The 24,397-nt window shown below is 47.5% G+C and overlaps 1 protein-coding gene across 1 annotated transcript in view; it reads left to right on the forward strand.

Annotated features, from left to right (window-relative positions):
• The window catches only part of EPHB1 (EPH receptor B1), a 428,446-nt gene that overhangs the window by 394,450 nt on the left and 9,599 nt on the right, over positions 1–24,397 (forward strand). Inside the window, exon 13 of the mRNA XM_065876076.1 lies at positions 20,673–20,822. Coding sequence (XP_065732148.1) covers positions 20,673–20,822 — 150 coding nt within the window. The remainder of the gene's footprint in view (positions 1–20,672; positions 20,823–24,397) is intronic.

Consider the following 24,397-nt stretch of genomic DNA (forward strand, 5'->3'; position numbering starts at 1 on the left):
CTTATAATGTACTTAATGCTTAAAAGGTGCAAAGAAAGCAGAACATTATCTGAGATAATCCTTCCTGCAAGCCTTTGGGGAAAAACCCCCTCTGTTTGCACTTTGCAGAAGTCGCTGCTGAGAAGGTTCATCCCTCTGCTTGATGGTTTGGGCTCAGGCTAGGAACTTGGTCCTTCCAAATGAGAAAGGTTTGCTGGCTTTCTGTCCAGTGACCCCAGGCCCAGTTTCACTTCTCCCCACATTCTTGGCAGTTTTTACGTTTAAATCATACTTCTCCTCCCGGTCTGATCCCTGGCTTCCCTCAGGAGGCCGTTTTCACATTGTGATTTCTCACTCTTTCAGTCACTGAGCTAGGGTGACAGGTTTTCTCTTGGGTGGATGGGAAAGTTTAGAGGGATGAAGACAAGCAAAGAAAAGAGGGGAGCCGCTTTAACTGCAGCTGGAATAAAACTGAGGCCCAGTCCCCCGGACATTCTCCCCCAGCATTAATTAAGCTGAGGACGGAATCACTCAAATTCCACTCCAGTCACCCCACTCTGCCGCTCACATCACTCTTCTTCAGGCAGCCCTTCCCTCCCCTTCCACCGATATCTATCCCTGGATCACTTTGTCACCAGATGCTCAGTTAGGGATATCAAGCCCTGACTGAAACGCCCTTTTGAAAAAGACTCAGCGTAATTATGATTAGTGAGGCCAGTGTATTATTAGCATGAGTGGGATCGGATGGGATTTCAGAGCCTGAGCTAGCTCGTACCCTGGTGACTGGTGCAAGATCAGGGTCAGTTTTCCCGGCCAGCACATCTCTCTGCTCTGAGTGTGGTGTGTGGGGTCAGCCAGGCAAAGCCCTCCTCCCTGTGTGCCTGTCATCATGCAGGAGGGGCCAGCCACCTGCAGGAGCATGCAGGTGCATGCAATGCCTCTACCAGCCATTCTCAGCCAATGCATATTTATTAAGCACCTACTGTGTGCAAAGCCCAGCAATGAACAAAACAGACACTTCCTGAGCTCTTTGAAGTTCCTTCCTAGCAAAAAAGATGGACATTAAACAGCTGATGCAATTAACTATGTAATTACAATTGTTAGGTGCTATAATTACAATTGTTAGGTGCCATGGAGAAGCATATATCAAGCATGTATTGCATACCCTGAGGAAGGAACATCTGGGCCGAAACTCAGAGGTGTTCATTAGGGCAAGAGTACAGCCAGGAATCCATGGGAAGAGTCCCAGAGCTGGAGGCAGACTCTGCTTCCTCAGCAAGGACAGGGCGTGGAGGAGAGGAGGGTGCTGGGGACACTTGTGCACAAGCACAGATTGGGGAGAAGCAGCTGCCCAGTGGAAAAGGCTTTCAAAGAGATGTTGCAGGAAATGGCGAGTAGAGATGAGTCAGGATCATGGCGTAGGACTGTGTGAGCAGCCCACGTGGGCTCACAGTAGCTTTGCTCCAAGCTGTGAACTCCGAGGGCGGGGCGGGAGGGGGCTGTTGGCCAGGGGAGGTAGGAAAAGAGGAAGAACCGGAAATGAGACCCTGACCCAGGTCCTCAGGGAATAGGCCTGGGAGCCCTGTGCAGAAATGGAGGCTTGAACTGTGAGGGCATCTGGATTGAAGCACACCCAGCAGATGGTGGAGAGATTTTTACCTTCTCAGCTGAGGTCCCAAAGAGTCAGTCAAGAAGTCAGTGAACCAATCAATCAAGGATCATTGATTCCTTGCAAGACCTCTGCTAGAGAAGGTCGTTATTTAATATGTTGATTGGCAGTAGTATCTGTAAATCACTCACTAAGATTTAAGCTTACTTTCCTGATTGGGTGCTTAGTAAATAAAAGTTTGGAGCCATGGTTTAGAGAAAAGAGAGATGGCTTTCAGCTGAGATGAGAGAAGGGGGTGGAGTAGATTCCCAGATGAATTGGAGGTGAACTAGGCAGTAAAACTGGGCACATTAAAGGTACTCAGTAACCGTTTATAGGATGGATGGGTGGAAGGATGGATGGATGGGTAAATGAATAAGGTTATAAGGGCTCAGAGGCTGAGGGTTTTCCAGGAAGAGGTAACATCAGGATGGAACAGGCCAGGAGGTCAGAAAGTAGTGTGCTTGCTGCTGCACTCCCAGCTTGTAAACAGGCTCATCTGGCTGCTTTTGGGAAGAGGGTGTGCAGGCTGATAAAATCAAGGCGTGCTAGCCCTTGAAGGGCCTTGTTATCGATTGCATCGTGTTCCCCCCAAAAAAGTTACTTGAAGTTCTAACCCCTGTATCTGTGAGTGTGACCTCATTTGGAAATAGGGTCTTTGCAGATATAATGCAGGTTAAGATGAGGTGGATTAAGGTGGGCCCTAAATGCAATGACTGGTGTCCTTTTAAGAAGGAGTTCCTGGAGTCTTTGCAAATCTCCCTCTAGTTCTGCGGGCCTCCTCTGCCTCATTAGAGAAGTTGGTACCGGGGGGTGGAGGTGCTCATCCCCTGCACCTAGCTTAATAGGGCCTTCAAGACCTGATAGGGCTTGACCTGTGAGCCCTGCACAGGGCTGAGCCTCTTCACGAAAAGAGGCCTCTGGGTCTAGCAAATCTCTAGAAGGCGAGGTGTTTATCCAAGGAAGCGGCACCAGGCCCTTCAATCCAGCCCTCCGAGAGCACACGGAAACAAAAGCGATTTTTTAAAGACCCCAGTAGCTCAAAACCGGCCCTATTGAGGCTGAGCATATTACACGTCCTCTGAGAAAGCTGAATTTAAAAATGTGAAGGCAGCCAAGAAAGTCTCTTCCAGTGTAGTTTACAGATCCAGAGGTAAAAGAAAGAGTCAGAGTGTAAGCAAGAGAGAAAGAGAGAGCAGAGTGAGGCAGGGGGAGAGCTGATCAAAGGCCACTCTACTCCCACTCATTCTGCAGATACTCTAGCTGCTTGGGGCGGGGGGCGGGGGGGGATGTGCGGGGAGGACTTTAGAGGGGAAGGTTTTATTTTAATCCTCCCACAAAAGCATTCAAGTAAACCCTTTCCCTGTGAGAAAGCGAGAGAGTATAAAACGGGAAGAGAAGATTCTCAGTGAAAAGATCCATGTAGACTTCTACTAATACTGCTCCCTTAGAGAACACATGCCATCTGGGTGCTTGATAAAAAGAAAAAAAAAGGCATAAAGAAAAGTTCAGAGCCCATGGATTCAGCTTGTGAGTTGCAAGCTGCTCGCCTCTCCTCCTGGCAGATACTTTTTTGTCTTGGTCAGCAATGACTAGCTTTTCAAAGTGACCTGTCAGATCTTCATTCCTTTCTTCTCTTGTTGGCCAAGGAGCTGAGCAGTGGGGAGAAGCGAGAGGAGGTGACCCAGGTGACAAGAGCAAGGCTGACCTTCTATTCATTAACCTTCTGAGAATTTTCTATTGAAATACAAAGCCTCAGCCCACTTGTGCCTGGGCCTGACCCAGCAGCTTCACATCTTGCTACTCCGTGCCAGATGGGACAAGACACCTGCCTCGATCCATGCACAATATTTTACTTCTTGTCTGTTAGAGGTGTATATTTTGGGAACGTGCCCCAGGGCTCTGGCCCATGACTTAGCCAGGGGTGGCCATGGGACCTTGATTTTAGGCCCCATCATTTTTTAAAACTTCTCCTTTGGAAGGGAATTTGGCATCCTCCAAGGATCGCAGAGGATGACAGAAAATCCAGGGAGGCTCCATCTCCAGTTACCAAGCAATGTAAGTTCATATGCTTCTAAACCAACATCACTGATAAAACGGTATGAAGCAGCTTTGTAGTTAGATATTCTACCTGGAGAAATTAGAAGGGCAAATGTTTTGTCAGGAAATGCTGTGGCAGGAGGGGGTAGAATGGGGTGAAAGTTTGGGGCAAAAGCCTGGGCAGGGAGAGGGGCTGGTTCCTTAGCATCACCTTGAGATAGTTTATGTTCCTCCTAAATTACTTTTTTTTCTATTACACATGCTATAGCTCTATTATTCTAAAATAATGATTAGTATTCTACAATAGCTCTCTATTAGAAAATTATTTTAGTTAATAAGACATCATTTAGGGCTTCCCTGGTGGTGCAGTGGTTGGGAGTCCGCCTGCTGATGCAGGGGACGCAGGTTCGTGCCCCGATGCGGGGGGGATCCTGCATGCCGTGGAGCGGCTGGGCCCGTGGGCCATGGCCGCTGGGCCTGCGTGTCCGGGGCCTATGCTCCACGGCGGGAGAGGCCACAGCAGTGAGAGGCCCATATACTGCAAAAAAAAAAAAAAAAAAAGACATCATTTAAAACCCATTATTCAATTTGTTGTTGTTTATTTGTATTGGCTTTTGATATGCATTATTCTACCAGTAATCATTATCTTCAATGACAAACGCACTAAACTCATTCTTTCCTGCCTTTATTTTTCAATGTTTTCATCACATTTCAAAAAATGTAGCAAACTCGGTCCAATAGCTCTAATGACAAACAATTCAATGCACAGAACTTCACAGTAGATAATTCTGAAGGGTGGTTCCCCTCAGCATTTATAAGGACAAGGCTGGATTTTCAGCCAGAAAACATGATTTGAGTCCTGGCCAATTATTAACTTAGGGTGAAAGTCAATTTACCTCTCTGAGGCTCCATTCCATTATTTGTCAAGTGGGAATAGGATATTATACTCGGTCTGTATCACATGACTATTGTAGAGATCAAAGGAAAAATATTGTATTGAAAGTGCTTTAATAAATTTCTGAAGTCCTGTAAAATGTAACAAAATAAAAGTTACTATAAAAGCTGATGCAATAGAATAAATTATTCTGGATCTTAGTGAAATACTTTTACCTGATTTGGGGGGAAAGATCTGTTCCAATACAGTTCCATTCAGTTAATAATGCAAGTGGTAGGATCTTGCTTTAAACTCTAACCAATGTAATATAAAGAGTACAAACTTGGATGGCAATGAGACTGAAATACAAACCCTGGCTCTGCTACTAATACATTATGTAAACAGGGTGAGGTCTTTACTTTGTGAGCCTCAGTTTTCTAACCTGTAAACAGGGATAAGAACCTACCTCTTAGTATGACTGTGAAAATTAGGTGATATTAAATATGTCAAGTGCCCAGCAGAGCAGCTGGCACCCAGTGGATCCTTGATAAATGTCCATTTGCTCTAGCCTTCTCTGAGATTCCTCATAAAAATGGGAATGGAAATAGAGCCTGTTCTCTTACAGTGCCTACTTCTTCAAGGTGAACTCACTCAATATGTGGTTGATAAAAGGGGGAATGACATTGGTATAATGGTTCTCATATGACCTTTTTCTGAGATATTTATGTCCTAAAGCAATAAGGGGCAAGATTTCTTACAATTAAAGAGAAAGCCTTAGCATCATAAGAAGACCTTAAGGAAAAAGTTGGAATTGACAGAAGAGCCTTTCTTTAGTGAAAGTAGTGGCTAGTTTAGTGGTTTCCAGAACCACTCTATTTTCCACTCTGTTACCTGGTAAAGCTGAGATAAAAAATTGAGGAGACTATGAAAGCATGTCCTTTATGTTAAATTATAATTTTTTGGACAAAGAAGTCTATACTCTGGGTCAGATTTTTAATTTTAATGAATCTGATCTCTGTGAGATGGGAATGCTGCCCCCTCTGACCCCCACCCAGGACCTATTTCTCCACGGAGGAAGCACAAAATCCAGGGTTTTGGTTGCAAAGGATTGACTGACTTACGTAAAGGCAGGTTTTAATTTACCTGTGTGGCTATTTTTATTAGGATTGTTGTGTTTTTGTTACATTTTGAGTGGTCTTCTCCAAATGCAATTTTGTCCCTTAGTCTCTGTTATTTTATTGTGCAATTTTGCAGAATGTGAGGTTTTTAAAATATATAGCAGAAAGCCTGTATTAGGAAATTAGAGTCCATTCAGTCACCTACAGGAAGCATATGCTCCATTTAGGTATAATAAATAGTTGAACCATCACTAGGCCTAACCATTTGAGACAGGGAATATTTTTAGAATTTTTAATAAGATCAAAATGAAAGCAATTATGTTAGAATATATATGTGAGTCAAAGGAAAGGAAAAAATGTGACTCACTAAAATGCCTTTCAACTCATGTGATTGATAACATCAGCTTCACATCCTAGAGTTTATAGGAACTGGGTCAGGGCCCTGCTGGGGTGATGGGGAAACCTAGCCAGGCTCCAGACCACCACCCAGGTTCCATCACAGAAGCTCCTCTCTTCTCTGTTTTAGATTGAACTTACACTGAAGTTTCCTTTCAGACAAGGGTTTTTGAAGACTATAGGTCATTAAATGTGATGACAATGGGTCATTTGCGGTCAATATTTCTGTCCCACCAATTGTCCTTTTTCCAGGCCTAGAAGAGACTCTACAGATCATGACCAATGTTGGTCTTTAAGGAAGATTCAGAAAAATTGTATTACATTTCAAGAACTTCAAAGCTAAGATATTGTCCATATTGCACTTTCTTCACTGCCTGCATTTGAAGTTATGGTAAAAATGCTTTTCAAAAAAAAAAAACTTCTTGGGGCACTCCTCTCCTCACTGGCTTCTCTGTAAGAACAACTTCAAAAGGGAATGCCATTGCTTGGTCAGAGAATTCCTTTAGATACCTGATCATTTGAAAAGGAGATTTTTAAGAACTTTATATTTGGATAAAATTTTCCCCCCAAATTTTAATGAAGACATCTATACTATGGTAAGATTTTTCATTTTGTCCAAACCAGTCTCTAGGAGGAATGACTGCCTTCCAGGACCTGCGGTCCAGGGTCTAGTCTTAATCCTCATGTCTCTTCAGTCTCCTTCAGTCTGGAATGTTTCCACTGTCTTTCTTTGTCTTTGATGACATTCACATTTTTTTTTTTAAGAGTACATTTTTTTTTCGTTAATAGAACATTCTTCCTTTGAGGTTTTCTGGTACTCTTCAGGTTCTACATTCTTGGCCACAGTCTTACATTAAGTGATATGTGTCCTTCCTAAGGTATCATATCTCAAGATACAGGATGTCCATATGCCCCCTCAATGGACGTACTGACCTTGATCACCCAATCAAGGTTTGTTCCAACTTCTCCAATGTATATTTACATGTAATATATATTACATATTGTTTTCTCTTGTAACTGATAAGCAGTCTCTGGGAAGACAGTTAGGCTATGTAAATATCCTGTTCTTCATCAGAATCCCTCCTCCCCCTTCCCCAGTTTTAGCATCCACTGATGATTCTTATCTGAACCAGTCAGTACTACCATGGCTGCCAAATGACCTTTTCCAACTCCAGCCAGCAGGCCAGCACTTGTCATTGACAAGAGAATATTTTGGATGGTAGTTCCATACCCCAATAAAATGTTTTTTTGTCTTGCTTGGAAATTCAACCTAATAACATTCTGAAGATCACACTCTCTATGATTTTTATCTGAGAACTTTTGGAATGACCTTTGGCTAAAAACATTAAGATTCTCATCTGTCCCCAGGTTGCCAATCCCTGTTTTAGGTTATGACCTTTCAGACTGGTCTTGTCCCATCACTCTGCCCACACCTTTGATCTAAATAGTCTGATTTACTTGAAGGGAGGTCAGATGAGGAAGTTAGGCAAACAAGCTCCAATCTGTCACACAAATATGCTGGCTCATTAATTCCTGGTTCTCTGCCTCGTGGCTGCTCTGCTCCAGAGCTAGGATGCCCTGCCCTCTACCTCCTCCTGTCCTAACCTCACCCATCCTTTGCCACAGGTAGTAAAATACAGACCTGGAGGGCTCAGAAATGTGAAAGTCTGAGAGGCCTCAAGAGATACTGAAATGTTCCTACAAGATATAGAACCACTGGGAGGCTCTCCAGCAAGCCCAGATGAGCAGTCTCTGCTTACCACGTGCAGAGGCCACAGATCTTGGGAAGTTGTGAGAGCTTCTCTTGACTTGTGGTTGAGGATTATCACCTGAAACTTTTAGGCTCCTATAAAACACTGGGTTCCCAGGCCTTGGGAGACCATGGATCTGGTGGAAATGGGAATTATTTTGCAGGAGCTCACAGTTCACCAGCCCCAGATAAAATGGGTTCTGAACTCTCTGAAGAGAGAGTCTCAGACTTCAGCAGGGGATGCTTCCATGACTCTCACAATTCCAGAAAATTCTGGAACAGAGGCCTGGAAGTTCTAGACAGAGCTTCAAAGTTATGGTGAGATTAGGAAGGCCCTAGTGAGCGGGGCTGGTGATAACAGCCACTAAGTACCACAGCAAAAAAGTCACGTTCAGGGTTGGAGGAGCAGACACTGATGGGTCTCTCCTTCCCACTGTGAAGAGCCCAGCTGCCTTTGGGACCACCATATGGTCAGCCCATCTCTGGGCTCCCATGGGCCCAAGCAGGTCAGGCAGGGAGGCAGACCAGGGGTTTAGACCCACCAAGTTGGGAGAAAGCTAAGTCTGGGAATGCAGGGGGATCTCCAGGAGTTGGTTTTTATAAAGAATGGGAAAACAGCATAAATTCTAAAGTAGATCAGAAAATAGATTAGTCAAGAGAAGAAACAGATAAGATGCAAGCAGCATTGGCTAAAGTCTAAATCAAGCTGGGGTCCCAGTACCCCCCAAGCAAGTTCTGTAGTGCAGGCCGAGGTAGGACAACAGAATCCGAGGCCAAAAAAATGAGAGGTTGGGAACAACCTTGGGCAGCTCAGCCCACGGTCCAGCCCCCGCAGTGCTCTCAATGCTGCTCGTACAGCCTGTACCAGCTTTCACATCAGTGCCCTTGTCCAGGCTGTTCAGTGGCTCTTCAAAGCCTCTGCCACATGCCTCGTGGTGTCACCCAGCCCTGCATCCTTCTCTCCCAGCAGCTGGTTTGGCTTCCTTTTTCATCACAGCATCCCCGAGCTTTCGTGTGCTGCTCAGTAAGTGTTTGTGGAGTGAATTAAGAAATTAATTAATGAGTGACACACATATACTTGGAGATCTGAGATACCAAGCAGGAGACTGGTCAGTGTTGACTAGAGCAGAAGCCTGTGTACCCAGGGAGAGAGATGGCTGTCCAAAGACAGCTGGGCTCTACACAGCGGGAGGAAGATACCCTTCAGTTCCTGCTCTTCCAGGCTGGACTTGATGCTTCCCCAGAGGCTCTTAGTGGCTGTTATCACTGGCCCCCCTCACCAGACTTACACCTGTCATAACCCCCACTCCCTACCCCCACATCTGGGGAGGACTGATCCCAGACCAGACAGGGAGAAGGGACTCATTAGTCCAACTTGAAACGCCAGCCCATCTGAAAAAAGGGACCCAAAGAAGTCTCTAGAACGCTGTATTTTAAAATATTATGGTTTTATTTTTAAAAGCAATGCTTAAAAACATCAAAAGAAAAAGTATGTTTAAAGTAAAAAGTGAAAAAGACTTTCCCTTCCCAATCCCCAGAAGTCAGTCATGAATAGTTGGGTGTGTTTCCTTCCCAGCTTGTGTGTGTGTGTGTGTGTGTGTGTGTGTGTACTTATATTTTTAATGGTTTCAAAAATGGTCTCAATATACATACCAATCCATTCATCACCTTGCTTTGTCACTTAACAATGCATCATGAACATGAATTTTTCCCCTCTTAGTACCTTACTTCCTGCCTTTGGAAACATTTTGCTGCTGCTCCTGTAGGTTTTTTAGATTCTTTCTCAGGCATCCTTTGTATGAATGAGCTGAAGAAACTATTTAACAAGCTCTCTTTTTAAACAAGCTCTCTTTGACAGCCATCTAGGTAGCTTCTGATGTATTATTTCAAACAATGCTTCAGTGAATATTCTTAAGGAGATGCCTCTGCACACTTATATAGACAGTTCTATAAAATTAATTTCAAGAAAAAAATTACTGAGCCAAAGAATTTACACATTTAAAAAAATTTAAAGTAACATCAAACTTAAAGAAAAGTTCCAAGAATAATACAAACAATACTCACATAACCTTTGCCCAGATTCTTTACCTGTTCTTATCATTTCACGCCATTTCTTTGTTATTTGCCTGCTCCCAACCAAATTTTTTTTTTTTTCCTAAACTCTTGGAAGACATGCTGCATACATCACGGTTTTTATCCCCATAAGGTAACACATACTTCAGTGTGTATTTCTGTATTTCCTAAGAATAAGGATATTCTCTTAATAACTGTAATAGTACAGTTGTCAACTTAATTTAATTTAACATGGATAAAATACTTTTATCAAATCTACTGTCTGTATTCTAATACTGTTAACTGACCCCCAAAAGTCCTTTTTAGCACTTTTTCCTCCTAGTACAAGATCCAGTCCAGGATCAGATATTGCATTTCGTTGTCATGTTGTTAAAGCCTCTTTTAATCTGGAACATTTTCACAGCCTTTCTTTATTTTTTATGATATTGACGTTGTTAAAGAATACTACCCCTATTTGTAATAGAAGCTTCCTCTTTTGGGGTTTGTCTGATCTCTCCTCACGATTAGACCCAGGCTCTGCATCATGTATTACATAAATGATGGCGTGTGCTTCCCAGGGTACCACATCTAAGCACGTGATGTTCATTGGCTCCTCATGGTGACGTTAAGAACTGCATATTTTAAATTCTGGTAGGAGAAAAGTTCATTTCCCAAAACGTTTTTGCCAGTGTATACTCCTGCCACAGTTTGTGAGATTTCTGCACAACCCTATCCCTTTCCTTACGCAGGCGCCACCACCAGTCTTCTCAACATATGCCCAGTCAGTACACTGTGCTTGTTAATGCTTTATTTTAAAAAGAAAGCAATACACTTTTTTTTCTCATTTCATTTTGAGATACTCTTTAGAATTCTTATGCCTCAACAAAGTTTCCCCAAACATCAGAAGTGCAATAGACTCCCACGGTCTTTTGTAGCCCCAGACTCACTGGGACCTGGACAGTGTGAGTGTGATGATGGCACAGGCGGGATGGGACCCTTGGCTGAGAGTTTGGGGCTCCACGCTCTGTAAAAGCAAAACAGAAACCAGTCCTTTTATCCCCCACTTTGGGAGAGAAAAGATGCCCCTGCCCTCCATATGCAGGGACATTTATCTCCATTTATGCTTCCATCTTCTTTCCTATTATCTGCTATGAGGAAGAGGCAGCACGGGATTGGGAGTTGAAGGATCGGTTTCAAGTGTCCCCTCCACTTTCTATCAGGTGTGGACTCATGGCCACCCTCCTCGCCTCCCCCCCGTTCACATACCTGATGGGTAAGGGACTCAGGAGGAGCTGGCCTCCCCGAATGGTCTTTGGGGCTGGCCCTGCACTCCCTGGACTCCCTCACTGCCACCAGAGAGGACAGGCTGCCCAGGGAGCAAGGCTCCTGCCGGGAGATAGGCGGAGCAGCCTCACTCACGCATCTCACACGCTGCCAGCATCAGCCAGCAGCACCTCGTATGCCCCTCTGAGATAATTAAGCATTATTATCCCTATTGGCAGGTGGAGACAGTGAGACAGTGGTTCAGTGACTTGGTTATAACTGCCGGGATTGTTTGAAGGATAAGCCGTGCCAAGAAGGGAGTACAGTTCAGGAAGCCAGAAGAACTTAAGCTATTTAACGTGACTGATTATTTTAAAATAGCTGCCGGAGGGTGGGGGCCGGAAGAGGGGCTAGAGGCGTGGCCAGTGGACGTCGGGGAGGCACCAGAAATTACCCTGCGAACAAGGAATAGACCTAGTATACCTGAGAAAACGGGTTGCCACAGTCTGTCAGATGCTTACAGAAGAGGAGGGTAAACACTGAAGACTTAGTCAGCTCCATGAGGACAAGGAATAAAACCCTCAGCTTCCTGCAGAGCTGGACAGAGGTCCCCAGGATGGGCGTGTAGACAGAGCATCCACCCTACCAGCGCCCTCCCCTCACGGCTCAGCGTCTGGAGCGCTGCCGCGTTGCCCTAGGAGGTGTAGCACTACCTCAGAGTGGCAGGAAGCCCCGAGTGTCTCCATACACAGAGGTGGGAATAGAATGGGAGAAGAGTGGGTGCCTGCCTGAGGGTCACAGGTGGGGACACTTGGAACAAAGGTGGGGAAGCCATCACGGCCTGCTGACAGAGACAGGAGCCACAGAGACCTGGTGCCAGGTGTCACTAGTGAGGCAAACAGATGCACTAGAAAAGGAGAGGAGAACTGTGGTCTCTAAGGGCAAGGCAGACAGGCAGCAGTGAAGCTGTGGCGATGGCAGCTCCAGGGAAAAGCACAATTCCTGCCATGTTCAGAAAAGCAGCCAATACACCCTGGACCGGCCAGGGGAAGGAAAGTGTAGAGAGCACGGTGACTGGCTAGCCTCGTCCTCAAGCCTGACCATCCCATTTGCTGGCCCTCCCCACCAACCTTGCCATTCCGAGGTCACATAGAGGTTTACCCTCCCACCCCACCCTCTTGGGGCCCAGGCTTGGGGGTTGCACCAGGGGAGACTAAGCCCCATCATCCCTGCCAGTTACCACTGTAACTGTAACCACTGTTAGTGGTTTTGCTCTCTTTCCCTCTACTGACCCTGACCTTGCCCGGAGAGGGTACACACTGCCTGCTTGTGGAATGAATGAAGGCAGCATGTGAATTTTTAGCCCTTGTCTCTCCATCCTTTCTTTTTAATTATAACCTCAAGAAATGCTGTGTGATAAAAAAATATATATAATGAAATGCCCACATCTCAGCCATCAGGGGCTATTTTGGGGGTGGATAGTAAGAGACAGCTGTTTGCCCTGACAGTATAGTACAGAGAAACAACGTCTGTTTGGTTGAAGAACAGGGTTTTTTTTTTTCCAGCTGGGAAACGTCACCAATTGGCCTTTCTGTTCTTCACACGTGAAACACACACTATCATCCGCATATTTTTAGTTAATTTATGTCCAAATAGGCCTTTCTCTCGCTGCTGGAAAATGATGTTTGGGCTGCAATTACCTTTCCAGCATCTCACAGAAGGGTTTCAGCTCTCACAAAGCTCAGCGGAGAGGCAGCACGTCGTACCCCACCGACTGTAAATCTCTCCATTTGTAGCTATTCAAATCACATATTTTATTACTCGTACAAAATACGTTGTGTCATTCATTTTGGAGGAGCAGCTAATGCTTCAAGAAAAGCTTTGAAAAACATTCTATTTAGAAACAATTTTGTCTGCAGCCAATGCATTGTGTCTTTTGGGGTTGTCTTTTCTCCCAGCCCTTTTCTCTGTTCTGTGTGCCATTTGCATGACAAATGAGATCATCTTCTCTCCAAAAGCTCACCTGTCCATGCAGCTGGTTTCCCACCTAAAGTTCTAATTCTCTGTATGTTGCATCATAATCCTTAGCGTGGTAATAAATTACAGTGTCACCATCAAGATTGTGGCTTCTGGAAAGAAATAAGCAGCGGGGCCAGATGAACTCTCTCAGAAGATTGAGAGACTGTTTTCATGCAAATTCCTGGCATCCTGGGGAACTAGAAACAGCCTCTTTATTATATAGACTCAGTTGCAATCCAGCAGCCAGAAGCCATTTCCACTGGCTCTTAGAAGCCGGTAATGCTAGAGAAAGATAACCTTTCTGGCAGAAACTTCTTTTTCTTCTTGGCTGATAGGGTCTTATCTGGAAAAATCACTTTGCTCATTAGGTTGGGCATAATGGGTCAGTGTACTTTCCAGAGTGCTTTTAAATAGAGACATTCATTCTAAAATACCTTCTTAATTTAACACTTAGAATCACGTTAGATCTCTGGGTCCAAAGCAGTGGATGGTGACTGGGGAGCAGTGGACGGTGACTGGGGAGCAGTGAACAGTGACTGCAGGGCAGGAGGAGTGCGTGTCCCATGGATGCACCCTAGGGCAGGGCCATCTGTGTCTGAACTGTCTACAGAGGGCTGCACAGAGCCAAGGCTGATCAACCACATGGTCAGGATGGCCACCTCTTCAAGGGGGAGTGTTCAACCTGCCACTCCAGAGGGCCACTTGCTATATGTGATATAAATTTCACCCCAGTTCACCCTCCATTCCCCTTGAGCCATAGATACACTGGAAAGAAACTTTGATGAAGCCAGCTCATTGCCTTTTTCCCCATCATTTTAAGATCTTTTGCAGTTCAGTGCAGTAAGTCAAATACTTGCCATATATAGGCTACTCATTCTCTCACCTGTAGCAGGCATCACTCATTAGTCATGGCAGCATTCCTTGCTGAGCCCAGATGAAGCCTCAGAATCCTTCTCAACCCAGCCATTAACAACGACCAGAGTTGGTATATGAGATGAGACCCAGTGGTTCTTAAAGTATAGCAACCACACTGAGAATTTGTTAGAAATGTAAATTCTCAAAGCCAATCCCAGGACTAATACATTTGAAAGTCCAGGTTAGGGCCCTGTGATGTGTGTTTTAACAAGGCTTCCAGGAGAGTCTGATGCACACTCAAATTTGAGAACCACTGCTGCAGGCCAGTGCTTGTGACTAATGACTGCTCATTAGAATCACCTGAAGCGTGTTAAAACTTACCAATGCTTGAGCACCACTCCCAGAGATTCTGAAGAAATTAGAACACCCACTGGCATTAAAAAAATAATAATAATAATAACCTTCCCCAGCGTGATTCTCAATGGGTAACCAAGCTTGAGAAGCACACGCTAGTGTTTATGGGTATGTCAGCAAAAGGGATATTGACATGGCCTTCAGCTACTGTTGTGCAAGTAAGATAAAGCTCCCCAGGCCTGGAGTGGCCACCTGGGTCTGTGGACACTGCTGGTGGAGTGAGGGTGGTTCTCCCTCAGGCATGTCACGCCTCTCCAGTGAGTAGGGGTAGTGATGTGGCTCCAGAGCTGCCTTCTGACTGTGGTCCCCGTTTCCACATCAGTGGAGATGCCAAGGATCTGTCACTCGAAGCCCTCACTCCACAGCACTCACATTGCTCAGCAAAGGGCAGTCCTTCAAGAAGTAGACTGGCCGGGTCTGAGCAACAGCGCCGAGGAAATATTACAGAGGACCCTGTGGTTTATCTGCTGGGCTTCCACCTAAATGCTAGAGGTTTCCCTCACCCCCAATAGTAGCCCATGGTGGATCTGCCACCTGGGAATTGAACAACAGTATTTTTAAACTAGTGCCTGATAAAATGGTATATACTCAATGTATTCATTCCTAGGGCTGCTGTAACAAAGTACCCCAAATTGGGTGACTTTAAACAGCAGGATTTTTTTTTTTTTTTCTCTCCCATTTCTGGAGCCTAGAAGTCCAAAATCAAGGTGTTGGCTGGGTCATATTCCCTCCAAAGTCTCCAGGGAGGAGTCTGGTCCATGCCTCTCTCTCCTCGTTGCTGGTGGTTGCTGTTGCTATCAATCTTTGCAGTTGCTTGGCTTGTAGATGCAGCACTCCCATCACTGCCTCCATCTTCACTTGGTATTCTCTCCTACATCTCTGTGTTTTCACATGGCCTCCTTATAAGGACACCGCTGGCTGGATTTAGGGACCACTCAAATCTGGTATGACCTCATCTTTTACTTTATGTTACCGAGCAAAGGGCTTGCTGCCTGACATGCATAGGAGCCAATACCTTGGAACCAGCATTTGAGAAAAGAAAAGGCTTTATTGTGAGGTTGATCAGCAAGGAGACAGGAGGCAAGGCTCTCAAATCTGTCTCCCTGATCCAGGGTTGGGTCACAGTTCTTCGAATTAGGGGAGGATGGTTGGTAAACGGAAGCACTGGTGGGGCAGGTTTTGATTGGAGGGCTTTTGAACTTGGCCATTTATGGTAAGGTATGGTAAAGGGGATTCAGCACCGGTCTTCATGGACAGTGCACCCTTAGTATCTGAAAGGGTTCCAGCATTCAGGTTCCAGTCATGTCCCAGCTCTTTGGTTCTGTGGGGTGGAGAAACTTTGGTTCCGGGTGTCATTTGAGATCGAAAATTTCTCCTCTGTGTATGCTTCAGCTGCACGAGTTGCAGTTTTGTTCTGTTGTCTCTGAAAAACAACTCAGTATATGGCTAGAAACAGAATGGGGCCAGTTTGGGGCTGGTTTTTTGGTTACAGTTACATCCCCAAACACCAGATTTCCAAATAAGGTCAGGAGCTTAAAAGTTGAACGTATCTTTTTTAGGGAGGTTGCATAAATCAACTCACAACACTCAATAAATTCTTGTTTAATGGTAACAATGATATACTGGGTGATTTACGTATATATAATGTTGGATCTCCAAAACAACCCTAATATGTTTTATATGTTACGAACCTATTCGAGAGCAAGCATTGTGAAATTCAGGATCATTGTGTGATGATCTCGGTCATAAACCTATCACTCCAAGGGGATTCCTCATGAGGCACGATTCCAATGATTCCATGATCGTGGTACTCAATATTCATGAGTGTCTGGATTCCCGTTATATCCCTGCTGAGACTTCGTCTCACACACGATGGGGGAGAAAAGTACTGTAGCAACGCCCAGACACACAGAAGCATTACCCTTATGGGCATCTCTAGGATAAGTAACTAGCAAGGGAAATCAGTCCTATGCTCAGACTTTAGCCTGGAAAACTCCACAATTGGGTGGGTTCTAGACACAAAAGCTATGAGCTGTGCCTATCTAATGTCGCTGTGGCAAGGCAGTGAGCTGTCTGGGTGGCACTGGAGATATACTTCACTCCTTGAGAGTAGGGTTGAGTCTCGTCACTGCCAGGTTCCCAGCCGGGTGCCAGGCAGAGTGGGTGCTGCATAGATGCTTGTTGCAGGCTGGCTGAGGCTGAGGGACTAAAGGACCTCTATGCTGGAACCTTCTACCTGTTGGCATCACTCCTGGTGGCAGGTGTAGATGTAAGTTATCAGCAGGTGCCCCTGCAGATGGCTAGGTTAAAATTAATCTGCTGCCAGACATCATCTCCTACTTTATCAAATCGCACACACACATGCACACACACAAAACACACACACGACCTTTATAGTTTGTCTCATACCTGAATTAAGGCATGATTATTCTGAAGCAAACTTTTAGAGATGTTAAACTTTTGAAGAATTTCTGGGCAGCACAGCCATTCAATGTCAAGCTTTACCTGGAAGGTCAGTGTGGGAAGTACACTGATAGCGGTGAGACGCCTCTCCCTCCACGCCTCTTCTCCCTCCCCCACACCCCAACAGTGCCCCCCCTGATGCAGCTCTAGGGGAACCAGGTCCCTGCCGAATGCACACCTGCGACTTCAGCATCCCTGGGGGCATCGAGTCATCTGGTGCTTTGAGGAACCTGTGCAGGAGACAATGCTCTCTGCAAGCCCTGTGTTGGCCCCTCTTGCCCACGTGGGTACAGATTCCTTCCAGAGAGTCTCGCCTGTTCTCCATCCCCTGAGAATTCTTCCCTCATGCTTCTTCCCATCCAACAGAGCAAACCACTCCTTCCTTATGCCCCTTCCTCATGCCTGCATTGGTAATAACTGGGACCCTCAGAGAACTTTGCAGTCACAGAAATACCTTGGCCTTGGACTTTCCAATCCAGACTACTCTTCTGGCAAGAAGACTTCCCTCACTAACAGAAGCCCTGGTGGCTGCAACACTATCCCGCTTCCTTTTCTCCTAGTCCCCTGCGTGGAGCTGGTCACCATCCTCTACATTAATAGATTTCCTTTCATGTCATTGAAGATGGGTTAAATAATCATCACCATAATTACCTCTGAGCATCAGAAGGCAACGCTGATGACATGATGTTTGAAAGGCTGAGAGGAAATCGAAAACTCCCAGAAGGAAAACACCCATCCCCATGCTCCCCTGGCTGCCTTGGATGTCAGCGCCCCCTGCTCTCGTGGCAGAGGGCCGGTGGTGACAAGCTGTCACCTGCCTGTCCAGCCACTCTTCTCAAAGCCTCTGCCACCTGCTGGGGTGGGGGCAGGGTAGTGACAGGCCAAACTCCGTGTTCAGTGAGGCCCAACAGCGCAAGGTGGCAGGAGGGCTGAGGCGCATCAGTGGGCCTGGCACTGCTACTTGACATGCAGGAGGGAGGGCTCAACAGCTGTCACTGGTGGCCCCTGGGGTCTGCTCCAGACTCGGGAGAGAGGACATCTTCAGACTCCCACATTTCCTCTTTGAAGTTCAGAAGAATCACACTTTTGTCTCCCCTCCCTCCTCTCTCTGACACAAACAGATGCATAAAAGATAAGCCCTAACTCTCTTTTACCCACAGACCTACACGGCCAAGTTTTCTCTCTGTCTCTCTGTCACACACACTGGTAAGTTCTCACTCACAGAGTCTCATTCCCTCTCTCTCTCTCTCTCTCTCTCTCTCTCACACACACACACACACACACACACACTCACACTCACACTGCTCTCTCCTACCTCAGGTAACCCAGGTGTATTGAGAGACCAGAAACTGCTCCCCTCTGGGGGAGCCCCAGGTGCCCTCCAGGTGTGGCAATACCACCTCCCCTAATGGGGACACACAACATGGGGTCCCTGCGCTGTCAGACACCTGCCTCAGGTGTCTGACAACTCCCTGTTCGCTGGCTGAGTTTTCCAGCTCTCTTCCCAGCCATGGTACCCAGGAGATAAAGCCAGTAAATTCATTCATGTTTTGGGGAATGGTGAGAACAGAGCCTCCTGTTGCCTCGCAGCCCAAGCCTGCCCTCCAGGCATTTGTCACGTTGCTGGCATTTGAGCTGAGACTGTCTCCCACCACAAAAGCCTGCCATCTCCTGGGGGAAATCAGGGCTGTCTTCTTGGCAGAAAGCTGGATGGGTGCCTGGGGAGGTCGGAGCCAGACAGCCTTTATTCCTCCCAGATCCCGGGTAGGAAACCAGGTAAAAATACACTTTGCAGTTTGCTCCTTTTTCTCTCACTCGTGCTCAGATTAACCACTTATACATTTTTTTTTTTTTTTGCGGTATGCGGGCCTCTCAGTGTTGTGGCCTCTCCTGTTGCGGAGCACAGGCTCCGGACGCGCAGGCTCAGCGGCCATGGCTCACGGGCCCAGCCGCTCCGCGGCATGTGGGATCTTCCCAGACCGGGGCACGAACCCGTGTCCCCTGCATTGGCAGGCAGACTCTCAACCACTGCGCCACCAGGGAAGCCCTCCACTTATACATTTTTAAGGTATTTTTGCTAAAGTCCAACACATGTTTCTGGTGATTTGAACAGATCGTGGGAATGGTCAGTATAAAAATAGCCTCCTTCAGCCGAGGCAGGAGGCAGATGAGAAGGGGGAGGAGATAGGGAGCTTCAGGTCTCATAGCCCAGGCATCGCCACGGGGCCATGGGAGTGAAGTCCAATATTTGGACTGGAGAATTGAAAATGAGGACCATTTGCTCTAGAGAATGATGAACTCCACCGCCGTAAGTGGCATCAGTGCCCTACAGAGCTGCTCTGCTCTCTGCTCCCCTCTATTTCCCCCGTGAGAGTTCCGTGCTCTAGCCGTCCTGCATTGCAGGCACTTACCATCTTCTCTGTTACCCCAGCATCTGCACGTGCCACCCTCTGCCTGGACTTCCCTCCTCCCCACACTCTGCCTGATTAACTAGTTACCACGTGTATAGCGTGGGCCCTCTATGCCAGGCCCTGCCCCAGCACTAGATGGATCGTAATCCACTTATCCTCATGATGACCTGACTATGTAAGTGTGATCATTACCCCCATTTTGGCAATGAGATACAGAGGCACAGAGAGGTTAGGTAACTTGCCCTAGGTCACACAGGTAGAAAGGGACAGTACTGGTATCCACACCTGGTCAAAGGCTTCAGGAAACTGCCCTTCTGACTGCTCCTGTCCACCTTCCCTGACCCCTTCCTATGTTAGGGAGTTTCCTCTGGTTCTCAGAACACCCTGTATCCCCCTCGGCCTCACCCTCATCACTTTCCACCTTGTTAACAATATGTATTAAGTTTCTGTTTTCTTGTCTGCCTCCCCATGCCTGCCCAGCTTGAGGGCAGGGCCGCTGGCTGGCTCAGCCCTGGGACACCAGCTCCTCAGAAAGGGCCTGGCACAAAGCAGTGCTTCTTGCCTATTTGTTGACGGGGTGCATGTATGGATGGATGGATCTCAGCGCCTTAGGTAAACAAAACAGGCCAAGTTCTGGCGGACAAACCAAGGGCCAAGCAGAGAGCCAAGGTGGAAACTCCCAGGGTGGGATCGGAGGGTAAAATGGAGAAACAAATCTAAGAGCGGCCCTTTAGAAAAATGTGTCTGCGGCTCTGGATGTCGACCTGCACAGAAGGGCAGGGAGGAGAGCCAGCATCTATCCGCTCTGGGCCCGGTAAACCCAGTGCAGCGGGGGCTGCCTACAGGCTGCAGAGTGAGGAAAACCTGTCCCGCAGGGCTGGAGCACAAGGCAAGTGGGGCGGAGGGGCGGCGCAGCGTGATCTTGTAGTCAGGGGTGTCCCAGGAGGTATTACCAATCACTACCTTCGTGTTTGCTTGTTTTGCTTCCTTCTGGCCCAAGTGTTGTGACTCATACGTGCTGTGGGACAGCAGAGCATCACCTGCCTGTCACGGCTCACGTGGCCCATCTCACGAAGTATCGTGCGGTAGTGCTTTTCTGCCAGTTTCACTCGCTCCTCCCACCCACGGTGACGTTAGAATCAGGATGTAGGGAATGGGGGGTAAGTGCAGCCGCAGCCCCAGTTGCCACCTCTCGTGCCGTGCGATGTGCCCACATGCGGCGTGAGATGGCCCAGCCCCGCAGGTCCCCCTGCCTGGGGGCCCCAGCTATCCTAATTCACGAAATGTCGGGGCAGGGGTGGAATGGAAGGACACGTGTGCCCACTTTATTCTCACGCACCTTCAGCTAGGAACCCTACGGTTGGGCTGACCAGGTTTCTCCTTCCCACAGGGAGGCAAGATCCCCGTGAGATGGACGGCTCCAGAGGCCATCGCCTACCGCAAGTTCACGTCTGCCAGCGACGTCTGGAGCTACGGGATTGTCATGTGGGAAGTCATGTCGTTTGGAGAGAGACCCTATTGGGATATGTCCAACCAAGATGTGAGTGTCAGTGGCACCGGGCTGCTACAACCCTTACCCCAGGGGTCCCACAGGCCATGGCATGCCAAGCCCACCTATCTGTTTTCTGCTTGGGGCCTCAGAACGTGAACGTGAGGTGTCCAGGGCAGGGGATATTGGATCCCCTTGGCACCAATATTTGAACTAATCAAAGAACCCAGCATGACCCCAAAGCCTGTAAAGATGCCCAGGCCAACGTAGGAGACAATGGGCTGGTTCCGAATGGCCAGGAACCATGAATAGGTCAGGCCCAAAGTTAATCAGGAAATTCTACCCCACTTCAGAGCTCCATCATCACGAGTAAAGGAAGGGAAGCCGTGCTGGTGGGAGGGCGGGCCTGGCTTCCAGGCTGCTCTGACAGATGTGCTGTGTTGAGCCAGCTGCAGCTTCTGTCTGGGACTCACACCTCTCCGCTTTAAAGAGAGGAGTTAATCGTAAAGGCCCTTCTTTCCTGAGAATCCGCTCTTCTGGGGGTCTGTGTCACCTGTCAGTGAAGAAGGTGCTGAGTGAGAGTCCCAAGGCTGGTCAGCTTTAGATGGGCCTCAGGAGGGGACCTGTCTGAGTGGAGGTCAGCAACAACCCTCCAGGCCACTCACAAGGGACAGGGGGAAAGGAAAGGGCCATCTGAGATGCTTTAAGCAGAGGCATTTTGGGGAGGTGTTCCAGAGGGGACCCTTTGCTACATCATTACTAAAAGGTAGGAAGACTTTGAGGATGATTTGCTTTGGTAAGGTCTCAGTCAAAATCCTACCTGGATTCCCCCACTGCCTTGGACCCTGGGCTGTTCCCCAGGGCCACTCCTCCTTTGTGTTCTGAATACATGCTCTCCCCTTGGAGAGTCTGCAGTGTCCGTGTTACCTCTGTTCTCTGCTTGCTCTTCCCATCACCTTGGGGGACAGTTATTATCTTTCCCAACTTCCAAGCAAGAAGAGGCAGAGCTGGCCCAGTCCAGATGGGGAAACCAGCCACCCCATAAGCACCTACATAGTGGGTAGGCTCTTCGTTACTCGTAAACTGGAGAAGTCTGCCCCCAGCCAGCCCTCTATCCAGACAGACGTTCCGAGCCATGGCTGTCGCTCATAAGGTTGAGAAAGGTGGCGATCTGGGAGTCCAGGAAACACTTTCCAATGAGCCAAAACGGGAGCTGGGTGCTGCCGTGACAGTGGGTAGAGTGGCTTCAGCCCAGAGCAGGTGAAATGGCTGCATCCTTAACCAGGTCCTGCTGCCGACCATGTGTGGCATCTAGATCCTCTATTATCTCTGATTATCCATGCTTTGTCTCTGCTCCTGTAGCATGTCGAATCAGTAAGTGTTGGAATTGATGCCAAGGCTGCTTTCATGAAATCAAGTGCACCCTGGTTTTGTCCATACTGTCAGCTAGATGAGTAATAAACGTTAGCCGGAAAACGCAGACCCATTTTGTCCTGCCCAGAGACGGTAATCCGATTAAGCACGATTCAGCACACATGGAACGGATTATGAAACTCTGACAGGAAAGATTTGACATTCAAGATATTCTCAGCAAATGCATTCACCTCTGCTGAAAACAAGTGAAGTTTCTGATATTAGACTTCCAGAATTCCCAAATCATTCATTCAACGATCACTCGGGGTATGCTAACTGTGACTAAGCATCGTGCTTGCCGGCTCTGTTCTTGGGGGGTTTATAGCCCAGTGGCACATAAACAGGGCTGTGGGAACATTTTGGGGGGAGGTAAGGAAGGTTTCCAGATATTTGACACTTGAGCTGGGCCTCGAAGGGAATAAGGACATCTGCAAAGTAGCTGTTTATTCTAATTTTATTGTATTTCTCCAAAACAAAGCCTCTCAGCATTGTTCCAAGTACCATTCCACTCTCTGTGGAAGGCGGAGGGTGACTTTTGCCCATTCAGAAGGTGTCTTCTGACCCAGCCTGGGAGAGAGCCAGGAGGGGCTCCCAGCAGCTCGGGCTGCAGCCCGACTCATCAGAAACCACTGAGCTGGTGGCAGTAAAGGATTTTACAGATGACAAGTGAAAGGCTTTACGAAAGAGAATTGCAGAGGCAAGTCAGAGTGCTGGTAATTGGGCTTCCGGAGCCCAGGAAGGTCTTTGAACATGTACAGAGTTTGTCAGCCAGAGAGAGAACTTGGAAGTTCCACGGCTTGGATCTGATTGACAGAGATAATGAGAGTGGCAGTGTCTGTGGGGAGAAGCTGTGGTTTTATTGAAACATCAGAGCTCAACTTAACCCCCTCTGCCCTGGATCCTCCACTGCTCTGAGCTCCTCCACTTTTCTCCCTCCGCACGGAAGGTCGAGGAAGCCCGCCCACCGCCCAACTTCACTAATGAAAAGTGCACGTCTGGGGGCAGCCAGGAGCCCCTCTGGGGACAGGAGAGCAAGGGGAGGGGCCCTGCTCCTTTCCCAGAGGAGCTCCAGCCCTGGTCCCCGGTCCAGACCACCTGTCCCTGGTCCCCACCTAACCCCCGCACCTGCCATCTCGGGGTACAGGTGAGCAAATGCAGCCCTCACCCCATCCCGTTGCTGCAGACCATTCAAAGTGAGTCAGCCCTGCTCCGTGACAGCTGCCGAGACTGGTTCTCGCTGCCACACTCGCCATCACCTTCTCTCTGGAGACGCCATCTGATCTCATTTCCATCTCCAGTCTTTTCAGCATCCATTTATCTCATCCTGTTGTGGACCAAGGAAAGGGGCCCAGGACTCGCTCTGATTTTTCTATTCTGCTCAGCAGGACCCCCTCTGCCCCCAAGCTTGGGCCATATCTTTCCTCACAATTCAGACACGGTCACTGGTGTTTGGACTGAAAGTGGTTCTCCTGCCTCCTACCTGTTTTCTCCATACCTGCCAGTGAAGCAGGCATGACAGGGAGTGATCCCAAAGCCCCATTAGAGGACTACAATTCCTTTTTCAAAATAATGATGTTTTAATTTGATTATAAGTTATATGTATTCGGAGATTTTAGAAAACACCCAGATCCTTAAAAAGAACAAAAATCTCCGAAGGCATAGTGCTTCAGAGAAAGACTTGACTAGATAAATATTACCCATACAGCAATTAATGACCTAGTACTTTTCTTTGGAGTGGAGGGTAAAGCTTTTATTTTTTTCATATGTGCAAGAAGTGTCAATGCTCCCAGAGCGTCTACTCGAGTAATAACAACAAAGTTATCTAGAAGAAATAGCAAATAGGAATTCCCTGGTGGTCCAGTGGTTAGGACTCTGTGCTTTTCCATTTTTCACTCACAAGGGCATGGGTTCGATCCCTGGTCAGGAACTAACATCCCTCAAGCTGCGAGGCAGGGCCAAACATTAAAAAAAAGAAAGAAAGAAAGAAAGAAATAGCAAATGGAATAAAGTCCCATTTGTAAACAAGAGCATGGGAAGGGGGATCCTCTATCCTCTGTCCTGAAAGGTGAGATACAGAGAGGGAGGTGGCATTTACCAAGTCCCCACTACGTGCTTGGTGCTTCCCAAACACCATCTTCCTGCACCTCCAGTTGGCCGGCAGCAGAACAGCAACCCTCTTTGAAGAGAAGACCTCGACTGTAATAGACGTGGCC

Source organism: Phocoena phocoena, chromosome 4, assembly GCF_963924675.1.
Source record: "Phocoena phocoena chromosome 4, mPhoPho1.1, whole genome shotgun sequence".
Lineage (NCBI taxonomy): Eukaryota > Metazoa > Chordata > Mammalia > Artiodactyla > Phocoenidae > Phocoena > Phocoena phocoena.